Source organism: Strix uralensis, chromosome 1 (assembly GCF_047716275.1).
Source record: "Strix uralensis isolate ZFMK-TIS-50842 chromosome 1, bStrUra1, whole genome shotgun sequence".
In the NCBI taxonomy this organism is placed as follows: Eukaryota; Metazoa; Chordata; class Aves; order Strigiformes; family Strigidae; genus Strix; species Strix uralensis.
Genome location: NC_133972.1, coordinates 83,627,354 through 83,648,307, shown reverse-complemented (window position 1 = coordinate 83,648,307; position 20,954 = coordinate 83,627,354). Strand labels below are relative to the sequence as shown.

Sequence of the window (20,954 nt, the reverse complement as noted above, 5' to 3'; positions counted from 1 at the left end):
GCTGTGTTTTGCAGAAGACTGTTTGTCAATGGTAGATTAGTTTCTCAGCAAAACTCTTTAAGTAGCTCCATTATTAGCTATAAACCAAATAACTTCCATATATGAAGCATTAGCCTCACACTGTGATTCCCTAAGTATTTAGGAACAATACAAAAGGTTTCTACAGAAAAAGGCCTCTTACTAAAACTGAGGAAAGAAAAATTCTAGACAAAGAACTAAGAAACCTAATTTTTCTTCTACCAGTGTCACTAGCATAAAATTTGTCTTCAATAAGTAAAATCAATATACTAAATTAAAATCTGATGTCAACAAAAAATGTGAAGTTTTTGCTTAATGTAGTTATTAATATGCCCAATACTCAGTCTATTTATTGTAATAATTTTGTTCATATCTAACATAACATGAATCTTGGATTATTTCTTCTCAGTTACTTAATGAAAGAAAACCTAAATCATGCAGTACAGCACTTGTGAGTATTTTCCATTTCAATTTTGTTTGATCATTTTCATTAAAGGCCAAGACTATCTCATTTCAGTCAGTAGTAAAAACCTCAAGATAGCATGATAGGAATTTTCTCAGAGTAATATACTGAAGGCAGTAAAGATGCTAAGTGAGTGCTCATTCTCATCCACATTACCAAATGAAACAACTCCTTTTATTCTGAAACAAATTCTTGAAGTTTGGGAGATTTTTTTCCTTCTCCCCCTCAAGGCTTTAATCCTCTAGTGAAATGCTAGCTTTTTGCCTGTTCATATTTTTGTGGTATTTTTTCCTGATGAATGACTGAAAGTAAATGAATTTCCCAGGATTTTGTACTTTGTGAAAAATTGAACCATAATAATCTTGTCAAAAAGAGCTTCCTTCATCTTTGATGTCTTCTGCTGCAACCTTGCAAATCACAAAGAGCAAGAGAGCAAGCCAATCTGGGAAACCATAGTTCACCTTCCTATTAAAACAAGTTATACATTTTAAAAACTCCATGATTGGACTGCACAGCTTCTGAAAACTGATTTCACATTGACAAAGAGACAGGAACAAAACAATTTACATGCTAATTTTTTTTGGCCTTGCAGTAAAGAACAAAAATCAAAATGGAAGCCTGAAGTCTGTATTCTTCCAAACAAGTATTATTACAACAGAATGGTAACTTTACCACAATTAATGCTGAAAATTTACTTCTGGTTAGAGACAGACCCTCTAACAGTTTTAAATCACTATGTTTGTCTACACATGCATTAGCATCTAGTAAAATGCATAGCTGCAGGAAGGAAGAAACTGAGAAAGCACAGTATTGCATACTCAGACCATGTGGCTTATAGGATACTGATCCTAATAAACGGACCAAACAGTAACACTATGCAGGATTACAGTAGCTAGAAAAATCCACAGCTTGCCAGTTTCCATGTGTAGTCAAAGGAAGTAGGTGTGCAATTTGTTCCACACAGAGAGACTGAACATATATATATAATGCTAAAAACTGATAGAAAAAAATCATTGCATATTTCCAACCTACCTTATTAGCCTGGATAGTCTTGGTCAAATTGGTATGGGTCTTGATAATCACCAAAATCACATAAGCTGTCCAGCCCACAAAACTCACTGCAATACTTAGACCCAGGAATAATCTGTCGTAAGTATGGTAATAAGACAAGCCTTCCAAAGCAAGGTTAATCAGGGTTTTGCACAGAGATACCTAGAGGCAGACAAAACATAAAAGTAATAGTTTAGAATAGTGTAAGCTCCAGTCCACAAATTGATCTAACTGACAGCAACTGGAGCTCAAGCAGCTCTGCCACTCTTGGCACGTGTGTCCTCTCTGCGCTTAGGTATAGTGTTCTGGCCAGCGCCAACTGTTGGAGCACACACTGCTTTGGATTCCTGTTGGACATAAAGTCAAGCATCATTTGGCTCCTTTGCCACTCCCCCTGGCCACGACAGTGGTCAGATGGTGAAAGCTACACAGATAGCACAAGCTGAACACCAACTACTACCAAACATGCCACTTGTTTTTCCCATGAGCATTTGACCATATATATATATATATTCCAGTATAAGTGACCTCCCAAAAAAACAGTCATGTGCTTCTGAAGGCACAACATTTACATAGGAGGAGGATTATGGATGCAGCTGAGACATGGTCACTCTTCACAGCCTGAAATACCCCCCTTCCTGGGGTTTGATGTCCTCCAATTCAATAGTACCGGATACCCCTGGCACTTTGTGTAAGCACCAGAGGTGAATTCAGAGACTGAACTGGAGCCCCAGTTTTCACAAAGCAGTTGCTTGGGGCTCTCAGGATGCAAATCATTTCGACAGAAGAAGGGTTGTACCCAGTCTAATCACAGGTCCCCTTACTCAGTGCCTCCACTGTGGAGACACCATGATAAAGACAGTGGTTCTTCCCACCGTGAGTGTCACTCCTTACACAGAGGTGTGCTGACCCCTGGGGTTTACCCAAAGATAGGAAGCTCAGCTGTGTAATTTGTGATCACAGAGGATTCTCTGGTGATTAGAAGATCTGTAAGGAAGAGTATAATAAGTTGAGCATATATGATGATGCCTCTTTCTATGTCCAGGTATCCAGTTGGGACTTAACAAAAACAACCAACAGAAAAACCTATGTCAACTACTGAAGAGATCACAAGTCTGCCAATGGGCAAACTCACCCAAAATCATGTAATTCCTGAGGATACAATTATGAACGCACATTTGAAATGCAAAGAGCTGCAGAGTTGATGAGGCAAAGAATCATCTATACCCCAGCAGCTGGTACCGACCTTTCTGCACTGCAATATAGGAAGTTGATGATAACCAGGGCCCAGGCACAAGCCCAATGCTTTAGTGATCAAAAGTGAACTTGAACATCTGGGGCACTCAAGTGAACAAGGGGTAAAATTTATATATAACCAGCAACACAAACTCACAAGTTGTACTGCTGAAATGTATAAAATATCTCCTATAAGTGAATGTGTGACAGCCAAGTAGTAGTATTAGGAACCAAAAAAGAAAACCTGCTCCCACAGCAAAATAGATCCATTGATTTAAACTGAGCTATTTCCAATTTACAATGAGGTAAATAAAAAGGCACAAGGTATAAAATAGATTCAGCTGTCCTGTGCATAAAATAGTATTTTATTACCCTGAGAAACATACTAGGGAAAAAGAAGAGCTGAACCCTAACACATAATGGAACCATTCTTCCATGCACCTGGCAGGTTAATGTAATCTTACATATCCAACTTTTTCATGTACTTTTTAACACAAAAGCCAGTGACCAAACTACACCCGTTAAAATGAAAGACTTTGTATCATTTCACTCTACAAATTATTTCTGTGAATGTCAGAATACAAGCACTGGCGAACTGCACCCCTTGAGTACCCTGTCACACAGTGAGTGGTAGCAAATGTTTAGGAAAGTAATACCGGAACTGAGAAGCACAGAATGATTCCACATATGGCTCCTAGTCTCTGACAAACTGAAATGTGAAATTAAAAACATGAACAGCTGGTTCAGGTAAAAGAACAAAACAAAGCAGGATCTATGGTGGAGCAAGACATGATACTTCTTTTTCTCATGCAACTATCAGCCTAAGAAGTGTGAACATGAACTACATTCCTCAGTTTCTTTCTCAATTTACCCTTTTTTACAGTGGAAAATAAAAAAACACTGTGTGTTAGTATACTATGAAATGGTAACAAACAGTTTAAGAAGTATGAGAAAAAATACAAGTCAGTATTATTCATTAGAACTGATGTCAAAATGCAAAATTTTGTGGAGGCTTACAGTGGGATTTTGTTTGTGTTAGTGAGATGTGCATCACAAGGAAGGAAAAAAGTTTTATTTCCCAGTTTCAAGTTAAACAAATCTAAATATTTACATATAAGTTCCTGTAAAAAGTTTCTAGAAGGCATATAGCAAAACAGACTTACCGCTTCATCGTACTTCTGCTGCTGAATATATAGTCTCGCTTTCTTTAAAAAGTTGATCTGTTCAGAATCAGAAAGTGGTCTGTACAACAATACAAAGAGATATTAATGTTTCTTCTTTTCACGAGCAGAGAAAGAGGCAGAAAAATTATCTTTGTAATAAAAAAATTACTCTGGAATGAAACATACCAAAATATTCTGAACTTCATTAGATGTAATTAGGTAACAAACTAATCCATTCTTCTACATTCATCTTCACACTTGTGTCAACACTGCTGCTAACTTATCCCAAGATCTCTGCATTAAGAGACTTTTCTTTTATGTAGGTGTTCCCATCTAATACTGCTGGAAATTATCTCCCTTGTGCGTTATTATTGACCATTGCTCTGGACAAGAAGCACTGCACATAAAAGAATTAAGCAATTTAACGGTTTTGATATATGCCTGTCAGCACAGAAAAAATTGTTCAGGTTCCACACTAACAGTAGATGATGCCTAACAATCTCGTCTCTGAAAAATAAGAGCTTGTCTCCTGCTACACAGGGAGCTGTTAGCAGATTCCCCAGAGCAGGGCATAACGTAGTTACCTGGCTACACTAAGATCAGTGATAAAAATCTCTTTGATTTCAATGTATTTGATCATCAACCTAAATAATTGCTACAAATTTTCCCTTACAGACAGTAGCAACATGGAGAAACAAGCCAGTCAACCAACCTCTATCAGATGAAGGGGGAAAGAGCCATTTTTCCTGTACCATTTTTTTTCCAAGGATGGCAGCAGGCCAAAAGATCCTAGACTTACCCTGGGCAAGTTATAAGCCACACACAGTCACTGTCACTCTAGGCACCCCAGGCAAACTATCATGGGTCACAGCTTTCTGATAGCTCATGCACACATACAGCAGTTTTCCATCACGCTTTCCACAACACTGCTGTGGCACAGCATCATCTCCTCAGCATCCCCAGCACATGACAGCCTAGCTGCATGCCTCCCTCCCTCACATGTGCTCCTTCACATGCCTCATACCCAACCATTAACTTCAGGTTTCAGGCTGTGCCAAAATAGGACCAGCCCTGGGGTCTCACTCCTACCGTTTAAATCAGCAGCAATCACCTGTGTGGTCACGCAGCACAGCTGAACCACAGAGGCAGGTCTTGATCTTATGCAACTGCTGCATGGAAATGCTCAGCCCTGCAGCTCCCAAACACCTGGGAACCACTTCTGTCTATAACCCGGAAGCTGTTGATACATCATCAACAATACATACATATCATCTTTTGAGGCCTGAAATATATTAAAAGGATTCTGTGCCTGAGAAATCTGAATTTTTATTACAAATAACATCCTGGTATATTTTGATACTGTTTCCTTGAGTTCAGAGCACAGCAGTATTGTGCAGAACTCTTCTAGAACACTGGATAATAGGAGTGGCAATGTATCTTACTTTTAAGAAAAGTAAATGAAATAACTATATTAAAAAATGTTGGACTCTTTTCAATCTAGAAAAGAATTGAATCGCCCTCTACAACTACCTGCAAGGAGGTTGCAGAGAGCTGGGGATGAGTCTCTTTAACCAAGTAACAAGCGATAGGACAAGAGGTAATGGCCTCAAGTTGCACCAGGGAAGGTTTAGACTGGATATTAGTAAGTATTTCTTTACAGAACGGGTTGTTAGGCGTTGGAATGGGCTGCCCAGGGAGGTGGTGGAGTCCCCATCCCTGGAGGTGTTTAAGAGTAGGGTCGACATAGCACTGAGGGATCTGGTGTAGTTGGGATCTGTCAGTGTTAGGTCAATGGTTGGACTAGATGATCTTCAAGGTCTTTTCCAACCTAGACGATTCTGTGAAGGATGGCATCTATAAGCATATAGGAAGATACAGGTCCTGTGGAAAAGGAATAAGGGAGGAAAAGATGATGACAAGGTGATGGTGTTTGATCACCTTAACTTTGTGGGGAGAACAGAGGATTTTAGAAAACAAGAGTTGAAAAACAGCAGAGTAAATGTTGGCTATTCCTGTACCTTAATGACACATCCCTATGAAAGCCAGCTTTACAGCTCCACAGGCTGAGGGCTACCAGCATGCAGCCAGAAAGCATGCACAAAGGCTGATGATGACTTAAGTTAGAATCAATTCTTCAAGTAGGCAAACCAAGTACTGCCTAAAGGAAATCTATAACCCTCAAGTTCTGTTAAGTTTTTTGGCAGGGGAAAGGGAGCAAAACACCAAACCAAGGTGGGAGTTTTCACCATGTGGGGAGATTAATAGGAGGATAAAAGTTATCTTAGCTTTTAGGCAAGGATTTTAAAAATATTAAGCAGCTTTATTTAGGAATTAAATACATCCAAGATGTTCCTGTGTTCACTGTCTCATTTTTATTGTTTTACACATACTATTTTCTGTGGATTTTATCCTTGTCATATTCAATGCAGATTTTTAATAAGCTAAAATTATCTTTCACTTTATATCTTTAGTCATTTAGCTATAAACCCCTTAATTATCTTTTTACTCACAATGAATCATTTTATTATTAATGAACAATAGTCTTTACCTATTCATTCTTAGATGACAGCACCTGGGATCTCTGTACATGGATGGTGTAACAGAATAAATTGGGTTTTTAAACAGTAAAGCTTCAGTAAGTCAAATGCAGAAGGTAATTATTTTGTCAAATGGGGCTACCACTAGCAGGTGCATTGTTAATTTTCAATAGCTAACATCATACCACACATTTTACCTTACTTCCATATGCATGCTTTTCAAGATGCTGAATTTACAATTGTCTACAGATTGTTTTTGTAAAGTTTATGAATTCCACCAGAAACTGAGGACTGTTCATATATAACTGCATCAAAATGCAAGTTCCATCCTGAATGCAAGGGTTGGTCATCATCTTAAGATATTTTTTGCCTCTGTATTAAGCAAAAACTCAAATAAGTGATCAGAGAATTTTTGTATCTCACACCAGACTAGAAAGAAGTGTTACCAAATAAACTGATTATCTCTCAGTTAAGGAACAGGTATAGTTTACCATAAGCAGTTTATCATCTATTGAGGACCCTGATTCACCTCCTAAAGCCGACAGGATAGATGGAAGATTTCAAAGGAGCCCCTTGCTAGATGTAGCAGAAAGCATAAAAAGACAAAGCTGAACCATGAACAGAAGAGGAAAGTTGCCTACAGAAAGAAGCCAGGAAGTTTAGAAATGGTGATTCTATAAAACCTACAAGACTCACCAAACAACAAAGCCACAGGGAAAATTTAAATCTGAGAAGTTAAAACTTGAACTATTCTTAGCACCACTTAATTTTAACTTAAACTATTTAAAAGGTTTTGAATACAAGACAGATAGTGTTAGAAAAGAATAAACTGATCAGTGTTATTTCCCTGTGTTTTACTATGCAGCGTGCCAGAGGCACTACTAGTATGTCAATGTATTCTCAAGGTCACTTAATGCACACATCCATGCTAATATTAATAGTAATGAAGTGAATTTACTGATCATTATTAGAAAGATTCTGAACTCTGAAAGAAAACTAAGATGTGCATGTATATGCTCTTCCTAGCTACCCATCACAAAAATCCAATTCTACCAAATTCAAGATGGAATAGTCTTGACTAGTAAAATCAAAAGTCTTTTTCCATAACACAAAAATACCTGTCCTATTAATAAACACACATAAAGAGAATTCAGTCAGTGGACTCAACTCTGTCCTCCTATTCTTTTCTTGAAAGTATTGTAAAACATATGCACTGTAAAGTGTACTACTATGAGGTTTAACTTAAAAGAAAACCCACGAACTCTGTGGTCACATACATTATAAACACACATGCATTAAGATTCCATTCTTCAGAGAAAACGATGGTGGTTCTAGAAAAGGAATTTTCTTTTTCACAATGGCTATCAGATATTAACTTTCTAGTTCCAGATGGAAATCACAGCTTCATCCATGAATAAACATAATTAATTATGAAATAAAACAACTGGGATAATCATGCAAGTGCTTATAAACTATCCCTTCTGAGATGTTAGCTACCCTTGTCATAAGTATACCTGACAAAATTAATCCTTCCAACACATCATTCACGCTTCATATAAGCTAAGCTATTTGACAGCACTAACAAGACTGTGATGAAGTACTTTCACCAGAGCAATGTCAAAGGGACATCTCTTTGGCCAATGAGTCTTGTTTATCATCACACTACAGAAATTACCATCCCCAATGGCATAGGTAGCATGCTGCAGTCAAACCATTAAATAAAAATCTTGGAAGAGAAGGAGATGTCTTGCAAATACATCTGTATCCACCACTGCTAGTTTGTTAATTTTATTATGCCTGATTATTTGGGTAATGATTTATACTCATTTTATTGTACAGTAAATTTTCTACAATTCTGCTATAAAAAGTAACCCTTTAGGATCTGTAGTAGTTTAACACTTAAAATGGTGCAGATTTAATAATGAAAGTCAAGGAAGCATCACAGACCTGCAGATGCAGCATATAAAGAAAAAGGCTCGGATCTTTGCCTAGCTCACTGTCAGATGAAAACAAATTTATTTCAGCTGCTTCACTCCACACACACACAAATGACACATATGTGACTATTGTCAGTTCATGCACACCTACGCCCTTCTATTACTGCCTTTTCACTCCCTCCATCAGAAAAAATTACTGTGCATCCTACAATCCTTTGAGAGTGGCATTGGAGAAGACATAGCAATCCCATTTCTATGACCCATATCCAGCAGCAAATCAGGAGCAGCTGCTCAGCAGACTTCAGTCTTCTGACTTTTCGTAGCGGCTGTATGGGGGACAGGGAGAAAAGGACCAACTCCTCCTGTTGATGGAAAACTAAAAAAGCTAGAGAATAAGGATATACATCCCTCATTGAACCTCATGACAGCCCCAAGATGGAGCAAGGCCAACTGAATAAAACCTGCTAGGATTTGTATGGATTACCTTCTCCTGAACACCACATAAGGTAGACCTTCTCACTTGCATTGCTATGGAATTTCTAACTCCAAAATTGTTAGCAGTAGAAGAGGCATCAGACTGCCACTGTTCAAACAACTCCAGCAACCTCTTTGCCAAAAGGTTGAGAAATCACAGGTTCTTATCCTCTTCTCCAGAAAGAAGTTATCTACCATCTTAGTAACTTGCAACCTGAAAGAAATCATCCCCATTAACCTTGTCCCTCTCGCCAGGAAGCTCTTCCACTAGGACCATCCCACAAAGCAGCTCAGGCTTCTGCGACCCACCCCTGTCCTCCTGCCAGCTGGACACTGAGGGAGACAGGAACCAGTGCCTCTCTGCTCTCACCATGGGAGAAAACTGCCAGCAACAGAAGCAGCTGACTATGTTCAAATTCTGTTGCCACCCATCCCTCTGTGAGACGGCCATGCTAAGGAGGAAAGATGGCTTCCAGTCCAGCAATTCTGCAATCAGCTGAAATAGTACTTATAGGACCCACTATTACTACTTTGATCCACATCACTACTGCTGGCAAAATGGCATCTTGAAAGTGCAGATGTAAGACTGGCCTGATGTTTTTGCACAGCTGCTATTCAAAAGGTATACAAGTAATCAAACAACACTTTTTCAAAGCCTTTTTCAGGGTAGCAACAGGCTTCAAAAGTAGTCAGTCTCCCATGAAAGCTACCTTCAAACGTTCCCACTGTACAACAGAGATGGCACCTCAGAAAGCATCACATGACATGGGTAATAGGAAAGTAGAGATACAGATCTTGCATTGAACACTATTAATTTAGCAGAAACATGATTGCTTGCTTATTTGTGCTCCACATCAAATTCACGCCAGTTAGCAACCCATGAGTGCAGAGACTTGATATTAACGGTAGTGCAATCACAAACTAGCCTGACTATATGGTTCTATTGTTTCTTTTCAAGTTATGGTGTGCAGCCTTGCAGGAGCAGAATGAAATGCACACTATAAAACTTTCACACTTCTCCGTCAACAGCAGAGACTCATCAGAAAGAAAGTAAATGGCAAGTGATGCAAAGTCATGAGTTCATTTAGCAAAATGTGGAAAAATTGACCAAATAAATATTTCAAAAAATCAGTCTGGAACCATGATGTTTAATTTCTGTTGAACTTGCTGTGCAGTATGGCGTACATGATGCTACTGGGGGCAATGACCAGGAAAAAGATGCGTTACAGTTTTATGGACTTTACCAAATTACGTATTTACATGAATTTTACTAGCCAGAAGCTGATTTTTCCCATTTTCAAAATGTGTTCAATTCCAGTTCTTTAAATGTGCTTACTTGAAAGATTTGCTTTACTGTAACTGTCAAAGACAGACTGAAAGCACATACTATGAGATATAGAGACAGGCCTTTGCAAATGTTTTAATTTTGACTGAAGCGTGAAGTTTCAAAGAATAAACAATTTGGCGAGTAACTCTGTGATCCTTAATCTGTTTAGATGGCCTGAATTTTAATTTTTTAACTAAAATATTTTCAGGTAAGCTAATAAAACAGGCAAGTCCTATGAAATTTCAGAAGCAAGACGCATGTGGTTTACAGATAAAAAAATTACAGCAATGTTATTAGTGTGCTAAAGCTGTGCTCTTTTAAAGAAAAGGCACTCCACATAAACCTACACTAAAAGGTTTATTAGGGCTTCTTAAAGCTCAGGTCCCTCAATATTCCCTCTCCTGACTTGATCTGCTCTGCTCTCTTTTCTCCTGCTGTTCCACTGCCAGGAGTTTGTCTTGAAGTGTCTAAATTTCAAGTAGGTTTTTGTGTTTCTGGATTTTCTGACTAACGTGTTAGATTGTAAATCAGCCAGTCTACCTTTAGGGTTGTACTCGGTTATCTTTGCAACTTTTTCTCTTTTAAGAAGCATTAAAAAGCACTGCTGCATGCATCAGGCACTCCAAAACAATGAGTAAGAAAGTCAAGAGGCTCTTGCTTTAAGTTCTGAGGTTTTTGTTCCTTAAAGCATAATGAAATGAAGGGAGGAAACACATACTTCCACGGGCCAAAGATAGCAAAAAGCATCTTTACTGACACATTGCAAAAATGTACCAGTACATGTATGCTTTTGTATTCAGATTTACAAACATGCAAAGGAGGAGACAGTGGGACATCAGTGAAACCACAGCAAGTGGTCTGACTGCTAATGGTCTAATCCTAGACTGTCAAGTCCTAGGAATTAAAAAAGCCTTTTAGTTTCCACAAATCAGTGTCCCTGATGCAGCATATTCACATATTCAACAGCAGAGTGCCTTAGGATATTTATGCAAATCCTTTATACAGCAGACATGAGAGAAAAAGGATCAGGCAAGCTAACTGCCAGCTGCCAATTCACTGAACAGAGAAACAATTAAGATAACTGGGCTGCACACAGCAGATTTTGCATGCAAACTACTACGGCAAGAACTGCGGACAACCAGAGGCCAGGAGGGAAGAGGTCACGCTCTGAAGTGGTCTGAGAAACTGGAAGCAGGAATCTAGCAGGGGTACGGGCTTTCCTTGAAGAGTCAGCAGGACATGATGCAGCAGCCTTGTAAAAGGAAACTGCTCAATAGGGAAGATGGAGATTACTGTGTTCGCACCTCGATTACTGTGTTCAGTTTTGGGCCCCTCACTACAAAAAGACATTGAATTACTCGAGCGTGTCCAGAGAAGGGCAACGAAGCTGGTGAAGGGTCTGGAGCACATGTCCTACGAGGAGCGGCTGAGGGACCTGGGGTTGTTTAGTCTGGAGAAGAGGAGGCTGAGGGGAGACCTCATCGCCCTCTACAACTACCTGCAAGGAGGTTGCAGAGAGCTGGGGATGAGTCTCTTTAACCAAGTAACAAGCGATAGGACAAGAGGGAATGGCCTCAAGTTGCGCCGGGGAAGGTTTAGACTGGATATTAGGAAGCATTTCTTTACAGAACGGGTAGTCAGGCATTGGAATGGGCTGCCCAGGGAGGTGGTGGAGTCCCCATCCCTGGAGGTGTTCAAGAGACAGGTTGACATAGCACTGAGGGATATGGTGTAGTTGGGATCTGTCAGTGCTAGGTTAATGGTTCGACTAGATGATCTTCAAGGTCCCTTCCAACCCAGATGATTCTGTGATTCTGAGATCCCTGAAAAAAGTAAATGCACCATTTTTAAATGCACCATTTCTATTTCAGTACTGCAGGGGACAGATGCTGACTCTAAATAACAACTCCCTACCTATGCTGTAAGTCAGTCCTCACCTCTCCAAAATGTGAGATGGATTTATGTCATACATCGAGCTGGATCTAGGTATCTGCAGTGCTGTGGATATGTAGTATTGTGACACAGGTCCTCTTCTGCTCCATGATCCTATGTGCCAAACCTAAACCGTAGCTATCAGTTCCCAACTAGTTGCATCCAGAGCAGGCAGCATGTGCTGTGTTTGGGCAGATACTCAATAGCGAGGCCCCATGGTCACCGAAACACATTTGGGCAGGCCACCTCCCATACTGATCCTGACCAGGAGACCATCGTACACCAAGGAGTCAGTGGTAGGCTCAGGCCTGCTGCCTGTCCAGTGTGGCTCCAGGCCGTGCTGCACAAATCCTTGGCCACAGGACAAACCCAGCCAGCTTGTAGTAACCAAGAAGCCTCCAGGCAGCTCCCACTCCACACCAATTACACTGCCTGCCTGCTCTCATCTTTACCTAGAAGTGCAGCAAGAAGTTCTCACGTGAACCTCCATTCTGTTTGACAGTAGACTAGAGCTGATTTCTCACAAGAAAAACATAATAGCTTGAATGACCAAAAAGAGGGAATCTCTCCACAGACAGGATCTGTGCAGCACTATGTGAAAACACATCCAGGCTCCATCTGATGCTGCACAAATGTAGGGTACCCAGCATGTGAAGGGATGTATGATTTACTTGCTATCTATATTCTTCTTTTGTTATCAGGCCTTTCTGATTGAGACCCAGAAAGAGCCCTGAACTGTCTCTCTTACCTCACGCCCCTCCCATCCTCTGCCCATCCCATCCCACCACCTCCCTGTGCACCCTCCCTCACCCTCACTGCCTGAAGTATAACAAGTTCCAAGGAAAGGCCAAAGGGATTTATAAAAGGAAACAGAGAAATACACACAAATCTTGTGATATTTTATCTTATACATTAGCCTCTTAGCTCCTTCTAAAGACCTTACCTACTTCCTACTTGATAGTTAATCCAATTACACCTCGTCCTCCTGCGCAGAAGCCAGTGCCAGTAACCTTTTCACGTACAAACTAAAAGCTCCTGAGTGCAGTGCTGAAGCCCGAGACCAGCAGGGTGTCTGCTTTCTAAGAGGATTGCATCCTCCCCAAGTAGCATTTAACAGAGTGCTTCAGTCACAGCCCATTCAGTGAAAGAGAAGCTGACATTTTTGCCAAAGAAAACGCGTTTTATAGCACAGGCATTGATCTCTCCCAAAAGACATAATATATCTACTATTCAATCAGGTCGGATTTTTTTTTTACAACGTAATACAAAGCCATTATTTCCATTTGAGCACTTTTGTCTCTACAACACTGCATTTGTATTTTTTGTTCCAATGTATATACACAGGTTCTGAAAGCCACAGGGGCAAGGGCTGCCAGTCTGCCTCCCCAACACCAACAGGCTAAAGGTGTCCATACGGGCCTGCATGACCAGCTGCCCCAGAAGCAGACCGATGCCTAGATTCCCACCTGGTAACACAGCAGGGACAAAGTGGGGAACGGAAAAAGCTGGCTGTCTTTCCAGGGTTCACTAGAACTTGACAGAAGGTGCTGTCCCTCACTCTTGACCACAGGATAAAGGGCCTGAAATATCGTCCCTGATAAAACAGTGCCCTCTGCTAAATCAAGGTTCCTCTGAAAACACAAAGTATTCAGACAAATGAACAGGGAGAGTAATCACTGTTAGAAATACCCTTCCCTACTGCAATAGCTTCACCCCTTCCTCCCGACATTGAATCCTTAATGTTTGCTCTTGTAATGCATTATCACATATATCATAAATATCTCACATACTAACACTTATTTGAATGAATGACATTTAAACAAAACAAGAACAAGATGCTTCAAAGGATGTACTGTATTTACTGACATCTTATGGGACCTTGCCCCACTTAATGGTGGAGAAGCAATCACTTATTTCACTTTGCTCCAAATGTCAATTATGTGGAAATACCTATTATTTAAGTTTTGAAAAGCCATCAGACAGAGGGAACAATGTAGTGGTGCATCTCCAGTCATCAGAGAAAGGAAGAAAGGAGAGGTATTTGTGCATATGGCATTTCTTTGAAGTTGCTGTACATCTTCAAAGACACTCTACATTACAAAATAACTATTTTTTTTTCTATCACCATGACAAATACATGATGCACAATTATGCGGAAAGACTCAGTCGACAGGATCAATACTTCCTTGCATCAAATCCACGCAAATGTTTAAGGGAGTTATATCTCAGTTCATATTGGAGTGTAGAGAAAAGGGAAAGAGTTACATTTTCATAGGGAAAGTGAGGGAGAGGCACATTTTTAAATAGTTGTACACCGCACATGAAAAATGCAGTGATTTTCTATATAACCATGCACGTTATAACCCAATTATACACACAAAAATATGTATTTAGGATGATTAAAATGTAGTATTCAAACAATTAAGATACTTTAAAAATGCAGCATTAAGATGGTATGGGATTTTTTCATATATGAGAAGATACAAACTTGGCTTTAAGATACTTAAGCTGTTTCCCGTTAAAAAAACCCATATAGATAAAAGTGCTCAAGACATTCAACAAAAAGCACAGCTAGAGGAAAAGCACTAATTGTAATTCAGCTGCTCATCTCTTGTTTTTTGTATATGGTTCTTAAACTACTGCTCTTGCCATCTTATTGTGAGGCACCAGATCCTGAACAGCTGGAAGCAGTCTTCCCTGAAAGCACTGTATACACCAGGCATACACAAAAAGCACTCCTGTGCTGTTCTGTAATTTAATATCTTGAATCTCTAAGTACCTGTTGGGATAATCAAATTGCATTAATTGGTTAAGAGGATTTTCGTGCAACAACTGATGTCCCATCTACTCACCTCACTACAGTGGCCCTCCTGTTACTCCTTGTGAGATTACTTTCACAGCCCGGAGATGCCAGCTTTAGGAATGCTTTTCCAACAGTAGCATCTGGCCCCTTGGCACACTCCCTTCAAACTGTGCCAGCTCTGCAGTTGCCTTAGGTATATCAAATGGTCAGAAAGCTAATAAGATAGTTCACTACCCTGGACATCAGTTTTCCTCTGTCAGCAATCTTTAGATTTGTCCTCCCTCACTCTTTCTTCAAAGCATCTGGCATCTTGGTACCCACCTTTCTTACACATAAAGGTCAAAGCATTGCACTTGTGTCTCAGAATCGTGGTAAGAAAAGACTCTGATTTTGGTAAGCAAATAATTTTTGAAAAGTCTTTCATAGCTGGGAAAAAAGGTAGGGAGTGGAAGGAAGTGGGAAGGAAACTCATTTCAGACAATGAATCCCTCCAGGTATCCAACTGGAATTGCAGATAAGTATTCTAAACAATTATTCAATATCAGCCTTGCAGGTAACTTGCATACAAGCAAGGGATACTCTTCTGCTCTTGCATATTCATTCCCCTGGGCACAGGCTGTGCACCTTGCCTTACAGAATCAGCAGACTTGCAGCTGAGCTCTTTCTGAAAAGCATTCCCAACAGTTTCACAGGGAGCATCAAGAGAGCTTTTACACAGATTTGTTCCTTGATGAAGGTACTTTGACAAAATGAAAATGGTATTACTGGCAGCCAGACACAGCCCTACTAATAGATACAGCTACCCACATTCTAACCTGCCTCAGACCTGGTCAGGTAGACACTACTGAAGTTTCCATCACACAACACAATGATGAGCTCCATCCCCCTCATCACTACACACTTGACAGATGGATTTCAGAGAGAGATGCAATTTAGATCCAAGTAGGAAAGGGCACATTTCCAATGGCCTCTTTCATTCCCTGCCCACTGTGTCAGCCACACTTCTACTAGGGATGAAATTCCCTGTGGAAATCAGAAGCCTTGTATCAATTCAAGAAACTTTCCCTGTTGCCAATGTTGTGTAAATAATGAGTAAGAATAGGCTTGTAAAAAATATATATACAAACTAACTTAATGCTTTTGGTGCAATACACTCAACATACCACTCAACAGTAGGTTTTAAGTCATTGTATCTGAAAGTCATGAACAGTTTCCTAGTCAGGAAACATTTGGAAATCAAGCTCAGAAATAGGATTTTCCCCACAAGACATTAAAACAAACATTTTAATGATATTTCTGGCTGAAAAATTAAGCTGAGGTTAAGGTGTTGTTTCTGCAGAACACATTATTTGTGAACATATTCCCCTCTCTCCCAGATAAATACATCTTCAATAGTAATTGTATCAACTTCTCTGAAACCAGAATGTCTCAATCTGAAATTTTAGATTCAGATTTCTTCTGTAACTCATAGCTATATTTCTGTTATACAGAATTTATTCAACTGCATCATTTAATTTAAACAATTTAAGAAAGGCAATTCTTAGAGATATCTTTGTTCATTTTTAGGTTATCAGGATACTGAAATATACAAAAAATCTGTAATATTCCAGAACAGAATATTTACATTTTCAATTTCTACATAAATTTGACAGTCCCAAAGGACTTCAGACATTACTCACTCTTCACTAATCTCCAATAAACAAGGAAGGAATAAAGCATTATGCTGGAGCACACACTTTCTGAGTTTCCAGTTACAGATTTCAGGCACCAGAAGGATTAAAAAAGGATATAACTCCCTTGTTCAACAACTCAAATCAGTGAACAGTGGTGGAATAAGCTATTCTTGTCTTAAAGGACAGTAGTGCCTAGCAAAAACACAGCACAGAACCATGCTCAGCTGCAGCAGCAGACAAGGCTAACCATAGATTAACACAAACTAGTGGGCAAACCTTCCATTAAACCTGGGCTGACAAGTCCAAATAGTGTACAGCTGTGCAGAAATGGAACTGCCATACCATTACTAATTGCTCTGAATTGTAGCACAGTATACCAAGAGATCTCTTGCTTCAGATACAGGAGTAAGCTATTCCCAACTTTGCCTTTTTAACTTCTCCAAAAAGCCAGCGCCACAATAAAGTCAGCAGAAGGGGGTACATGCCTTTCCCTCAGTATCTCACTCTAATTCAAGACAAATGTGTTTGAAGAATTGATGAGGGTTGCCTTACACTAATGCATCAGATTGTGACCTGCAGCTGAAGCTCAGGCTTGTGTTCACTGCTCACACGCAGTCAGTCACTTCCATGTGAAGGAGGGGACAGATCTGTAGACAGGTCATGTCTAAAACTACTTCAGGTTCTCCTTCAGTTTCTGCAAGATGGAGCACTAGGAAGTTACTCATCTGCTTAAAAATAAGTTGGTGTTCAACCACTTCATCCCAACTATTAGTAACTGGCTGGACAAGGCCCCTTGGAGTTTCCCAGACATGGGCCAAGTTTTGAAGGTCAAGAAGAATGGTGAAGACTAGAATCTGGCCAAACTCCTCCAGCACACTGTGGATGAGTATTTGCATTAATGTGTGACCATCTGTGGTATGAGTCTTTTTCTTTTTTCCTAGAGTAAAGATAAACAATATAATCTTGAGGAACCAATGAAAGTCTCTACCAGGTAACATGCAAGCATAGGCACATTTTGTAAGGTAATTCACACATCCAAGGAATTCTTTTGGTCTCATACAAAAACCTTTCCTGGAAAGACCACCCAAATTCTGATTCAGAAAAGTTTTAAGAATACCTAAAGAAAATATAATAAATTTATTTTTGCAACGGACCATACCAAAGTAGCACCATGTTCATACCAAGTTTTAATGATATTTTCAAAGTGATAAATGTCTCGGACGTTTCCACTTGAAACAATCCAACATATAAAAAAAGAAAGACACCGGTCCATAAGACAATCAGTAACACCTAGTTCCTTTAAAGATAAATTTATCATTAAGGAAAACACATCCTATTTTACAGAATCAGTCTTATTTCTTGGGGAAAGGTAAAATTTAAACAAGAGCTGTGAAATCAGACTAAAAGCGTTCCCCACAGGATCAAAGACAACTGACCATCCTTTCCATATGGCATTTTTCTTCCATACAGATCAGTAAATTCTTTGATAATGCACCTGCCATTCTTAATCAGAATTTGATCCAAAACATTCATTATGTACCCAAGATTGGCTTGACTCATGTCTCAGAGACTGTCTTGTACCTTTCCCTTTGAAGAAGCTAGTGGTATAAAATAACACAGTAAATCTCTGCTCAGAAAGACAGCAATCTTCCTTAACAATTAAATGTACTTCACAGAAAGAGATTCAAGTACTTTTTACCGCTCCTATGATTTAAAGATCTTAATTAACATCAGTTTTATTTCCCAAAGGAAAACAGCTGCTCCTGGTGACAAAGCATTTTTGGAGCTCTCCACAAACTGAAAGCTGAACTTAACAGTATCACGTGCACCCATAGCAAAGCTTTCAAAAACCTTTCACGGGGGAAAGAAAAAGGAAAAAGCAGCTTTAATTGGACAAGACTGAAGGGTGAACAGGTCAGTAACTGCTCTATACAGTAGAACACAGAGCTTGCAGATACACAAATCACTACAGAGACTCCTTCACAGCCCTGGAAACACTAACACTAGGCAGCACAAATTCTAAAGATTTTCAGCTTCTCTCCTGGATGCAAGGTTTGTTTCATTAGAATTTAGATCACAGAAGAAATAATTCTTAGTTCAACTCTTATATACATATAAACAAGAACAGATTGTATTTCCTGATCCTGTATGGACTTACATCTCCCAAGTAATGCTAAAAGAATGTGAAAATTACCATGCAATCTATATAGAGCTATATTGCCAAAAAACTTAGGCAAATAATCCTTAACAGAAAACTAAATGTAAGGAATAGATTTTTTTAAAAAAATCTACTTCTAACCAGAATTTTTAAATAGAATTGCATAGAGTTCTAGCGCAAAGTTTCATAGTCAGATAAACACTATCATTTAAAAAAAAAAGACCGAAGAGACCAAATTTCTGCTCTTGCATCTCACTGAAACACCTAAGTGATAAGAAAACAATCAGGTAAAATACATATAGCTTTTACAGACACTTACTTGAATGGTGTGAACAGAAATGACAGTGTAGTTTCCTTTTTATGACTCATCTTAACCTGCATAAAAAAAATCATTAAACCATTATATGCAAGTTGCAACAAGACTAAAAATTGTATCAGGAATTAAACTAAAAATCACAGAAGAGTTCTAAGACTTTGGAAAAGGAATGAAATCACACTGTCAATATACTGTCCAAAAACCTGGGTGTTATACTCCCATATATGTAACTCCTTTGAGTTCCTAGAAACCCATACCTGCTCTAAAGTAGGTAAAACAAACCACTACCCAGCCAGTGATTTTCACAGGACTTCTACAGTTTGCAGGATAAAGGGAAGACACAGCTAGAAGTACTACCATCCTCCTGGATGAAACTGGTACTATTTATGCCAGACAGGAACTAGTACACTGCAGCAACACTGCTGAAGCAATGTTGTTAGATCAATTAACCTGCACATGCGTAAAAATAGGTTTTGATGCAGTCAGAGACACTTGCCCAAGGCCCTTCAAAACATCTTAAAGGTCTCCTGCAGCAGCCTGACTCAAACGTGACTGTCGTTAAAAAGTGCAGACAGGAACTTTCTAAGTGTACTGCTCCCAAAACCTGACAGCTTGAAGTAGCAACCTGCATGTCTCATCCTAGCCATCCAAGGCAACACCCTCTCCAGGGAGTACAAACTGTGGTCAAGTCAGTCCATCAGAGAAAAAGTAAAAAACCCAGGTGGTACGTCTAAGCCAGTGTGCTACTTATGCTTCAGCACAGAAATGCAAAGGAAATTCACACACAATCCCTCCAAAACAATGCTAGAAACAAGCCAGGCAACAAGAAAATAGATAATTTAGCACTAGAGGATGACAAAATAAAAATAAACACAAAGAAAAGAAGGACCAGAACTTTTTTAAAATAATGTCTGAGACACCAATTTAACTGAGTCACATGCTTAATTCTTAGAGCACAGGTCCTCCAACTGTGGAGTTTATACCAGCATGCTTCAACTTCACAGCCAGCCAGTCACTTCCCCTGATATATGACAGCTTTCCACCATAGATTTGGAAGGGACTCTGTTGCTGACACTGACAAGCTGGTATCCACACAAACTGCATTTGGGAACCTGGCCTTCAAGGGACAGAAGGTGCTGATGGTGCTAATCTCCTGAAGGTACTCTCAGGCCTTGTTCCACGATCATCACACACATTTCCTGACAGGGCAACAGTTCTTTCAACTTCCTGTCTATAGAAAAGATAATTTTCCCTCAAAGCATTTATGTGTCTTGCCAAAACTGGGATTTTTGGATTTGGGACTGTTTCTTATTCCACAGTTGAAAAGCATCTAGCGAAACATAACCCTTTTCTGTTGGGACCACATACGTGTTCTCATAATACGATAATATCTGATATTAGATGAATCAAGACAGAGAAGCCAGAGATGAACACTTGCAGAGCAAAAGCACAGATATGACAGCATTAGCTAAAAGTTAATTAGGCTACTAATTTCATTTCTTTAATGGACAGGTGCCTGTTACCTTTTTGATCTGTTTGTGTACTGATCCTGACTTACAGCCTTGTCTCCCAGCCCCTGTTGCAAAGGCAGTATTTCCCCTTTTGGGTATCAGAACTCAGATTCTACCTGCATACTGCAAGTAGGTTTACATTAATACTGATAAACATCAAGAGAATCAAGAAAAAAGTTACTCGTTGTCCTTATAAAAAAGGTGTTTATTAAAGTGTTTCAAACTCCTTCAGATACGGCTCACAATCAGCATTGCCCAGTATGTGCATTCATTTTAGTCCTTTGAATTACAGCATGCTATATACAGCACATGTCCTAGTATAATTATTTCACACACAGCAACAACTATTATTCACA

General features: G+C 39.4%; 1 protein-coding gene across 5 annotated transcripts in view; it reads right to left on the bottom strand.

Moving 5' to 3' along the window:
* The window catches only part of PIGN (phosphatidylinositol glycan anchor biosynthesis class N), a 111,335-nt gene that overhangs the window by 40,452 nt on the left and 49,929 nt on the right, over positions 1-20,954 (bottom strand). For all 5 annotated transcript variants that reach the window (XR_012629524.1, XM_074873660.1, XM_074873679.1 and 2 more), the window contains exons 12-14: positions 19,091-19,146; positions 3,931-4,009; positions 1,514-1,693 (exon numbers count right to left, since the gene is read on the bottom strand). Coding sequence is in view for 4 of the 5 variants with exons in the window: in XM_074873660.1 (XP_074729761.1) it covers positions 1,514-1,693; positions 3,931-4,009; positions 19,091-19,146 (315 nt within the window). In the remaining variant the exon portion in view is untranslated. The remainder of the gene's footprint in view (positions 1-1,513; positions 1,694-3,930; positions 4,010-19,090; positions 19,147-20,954) is intronic.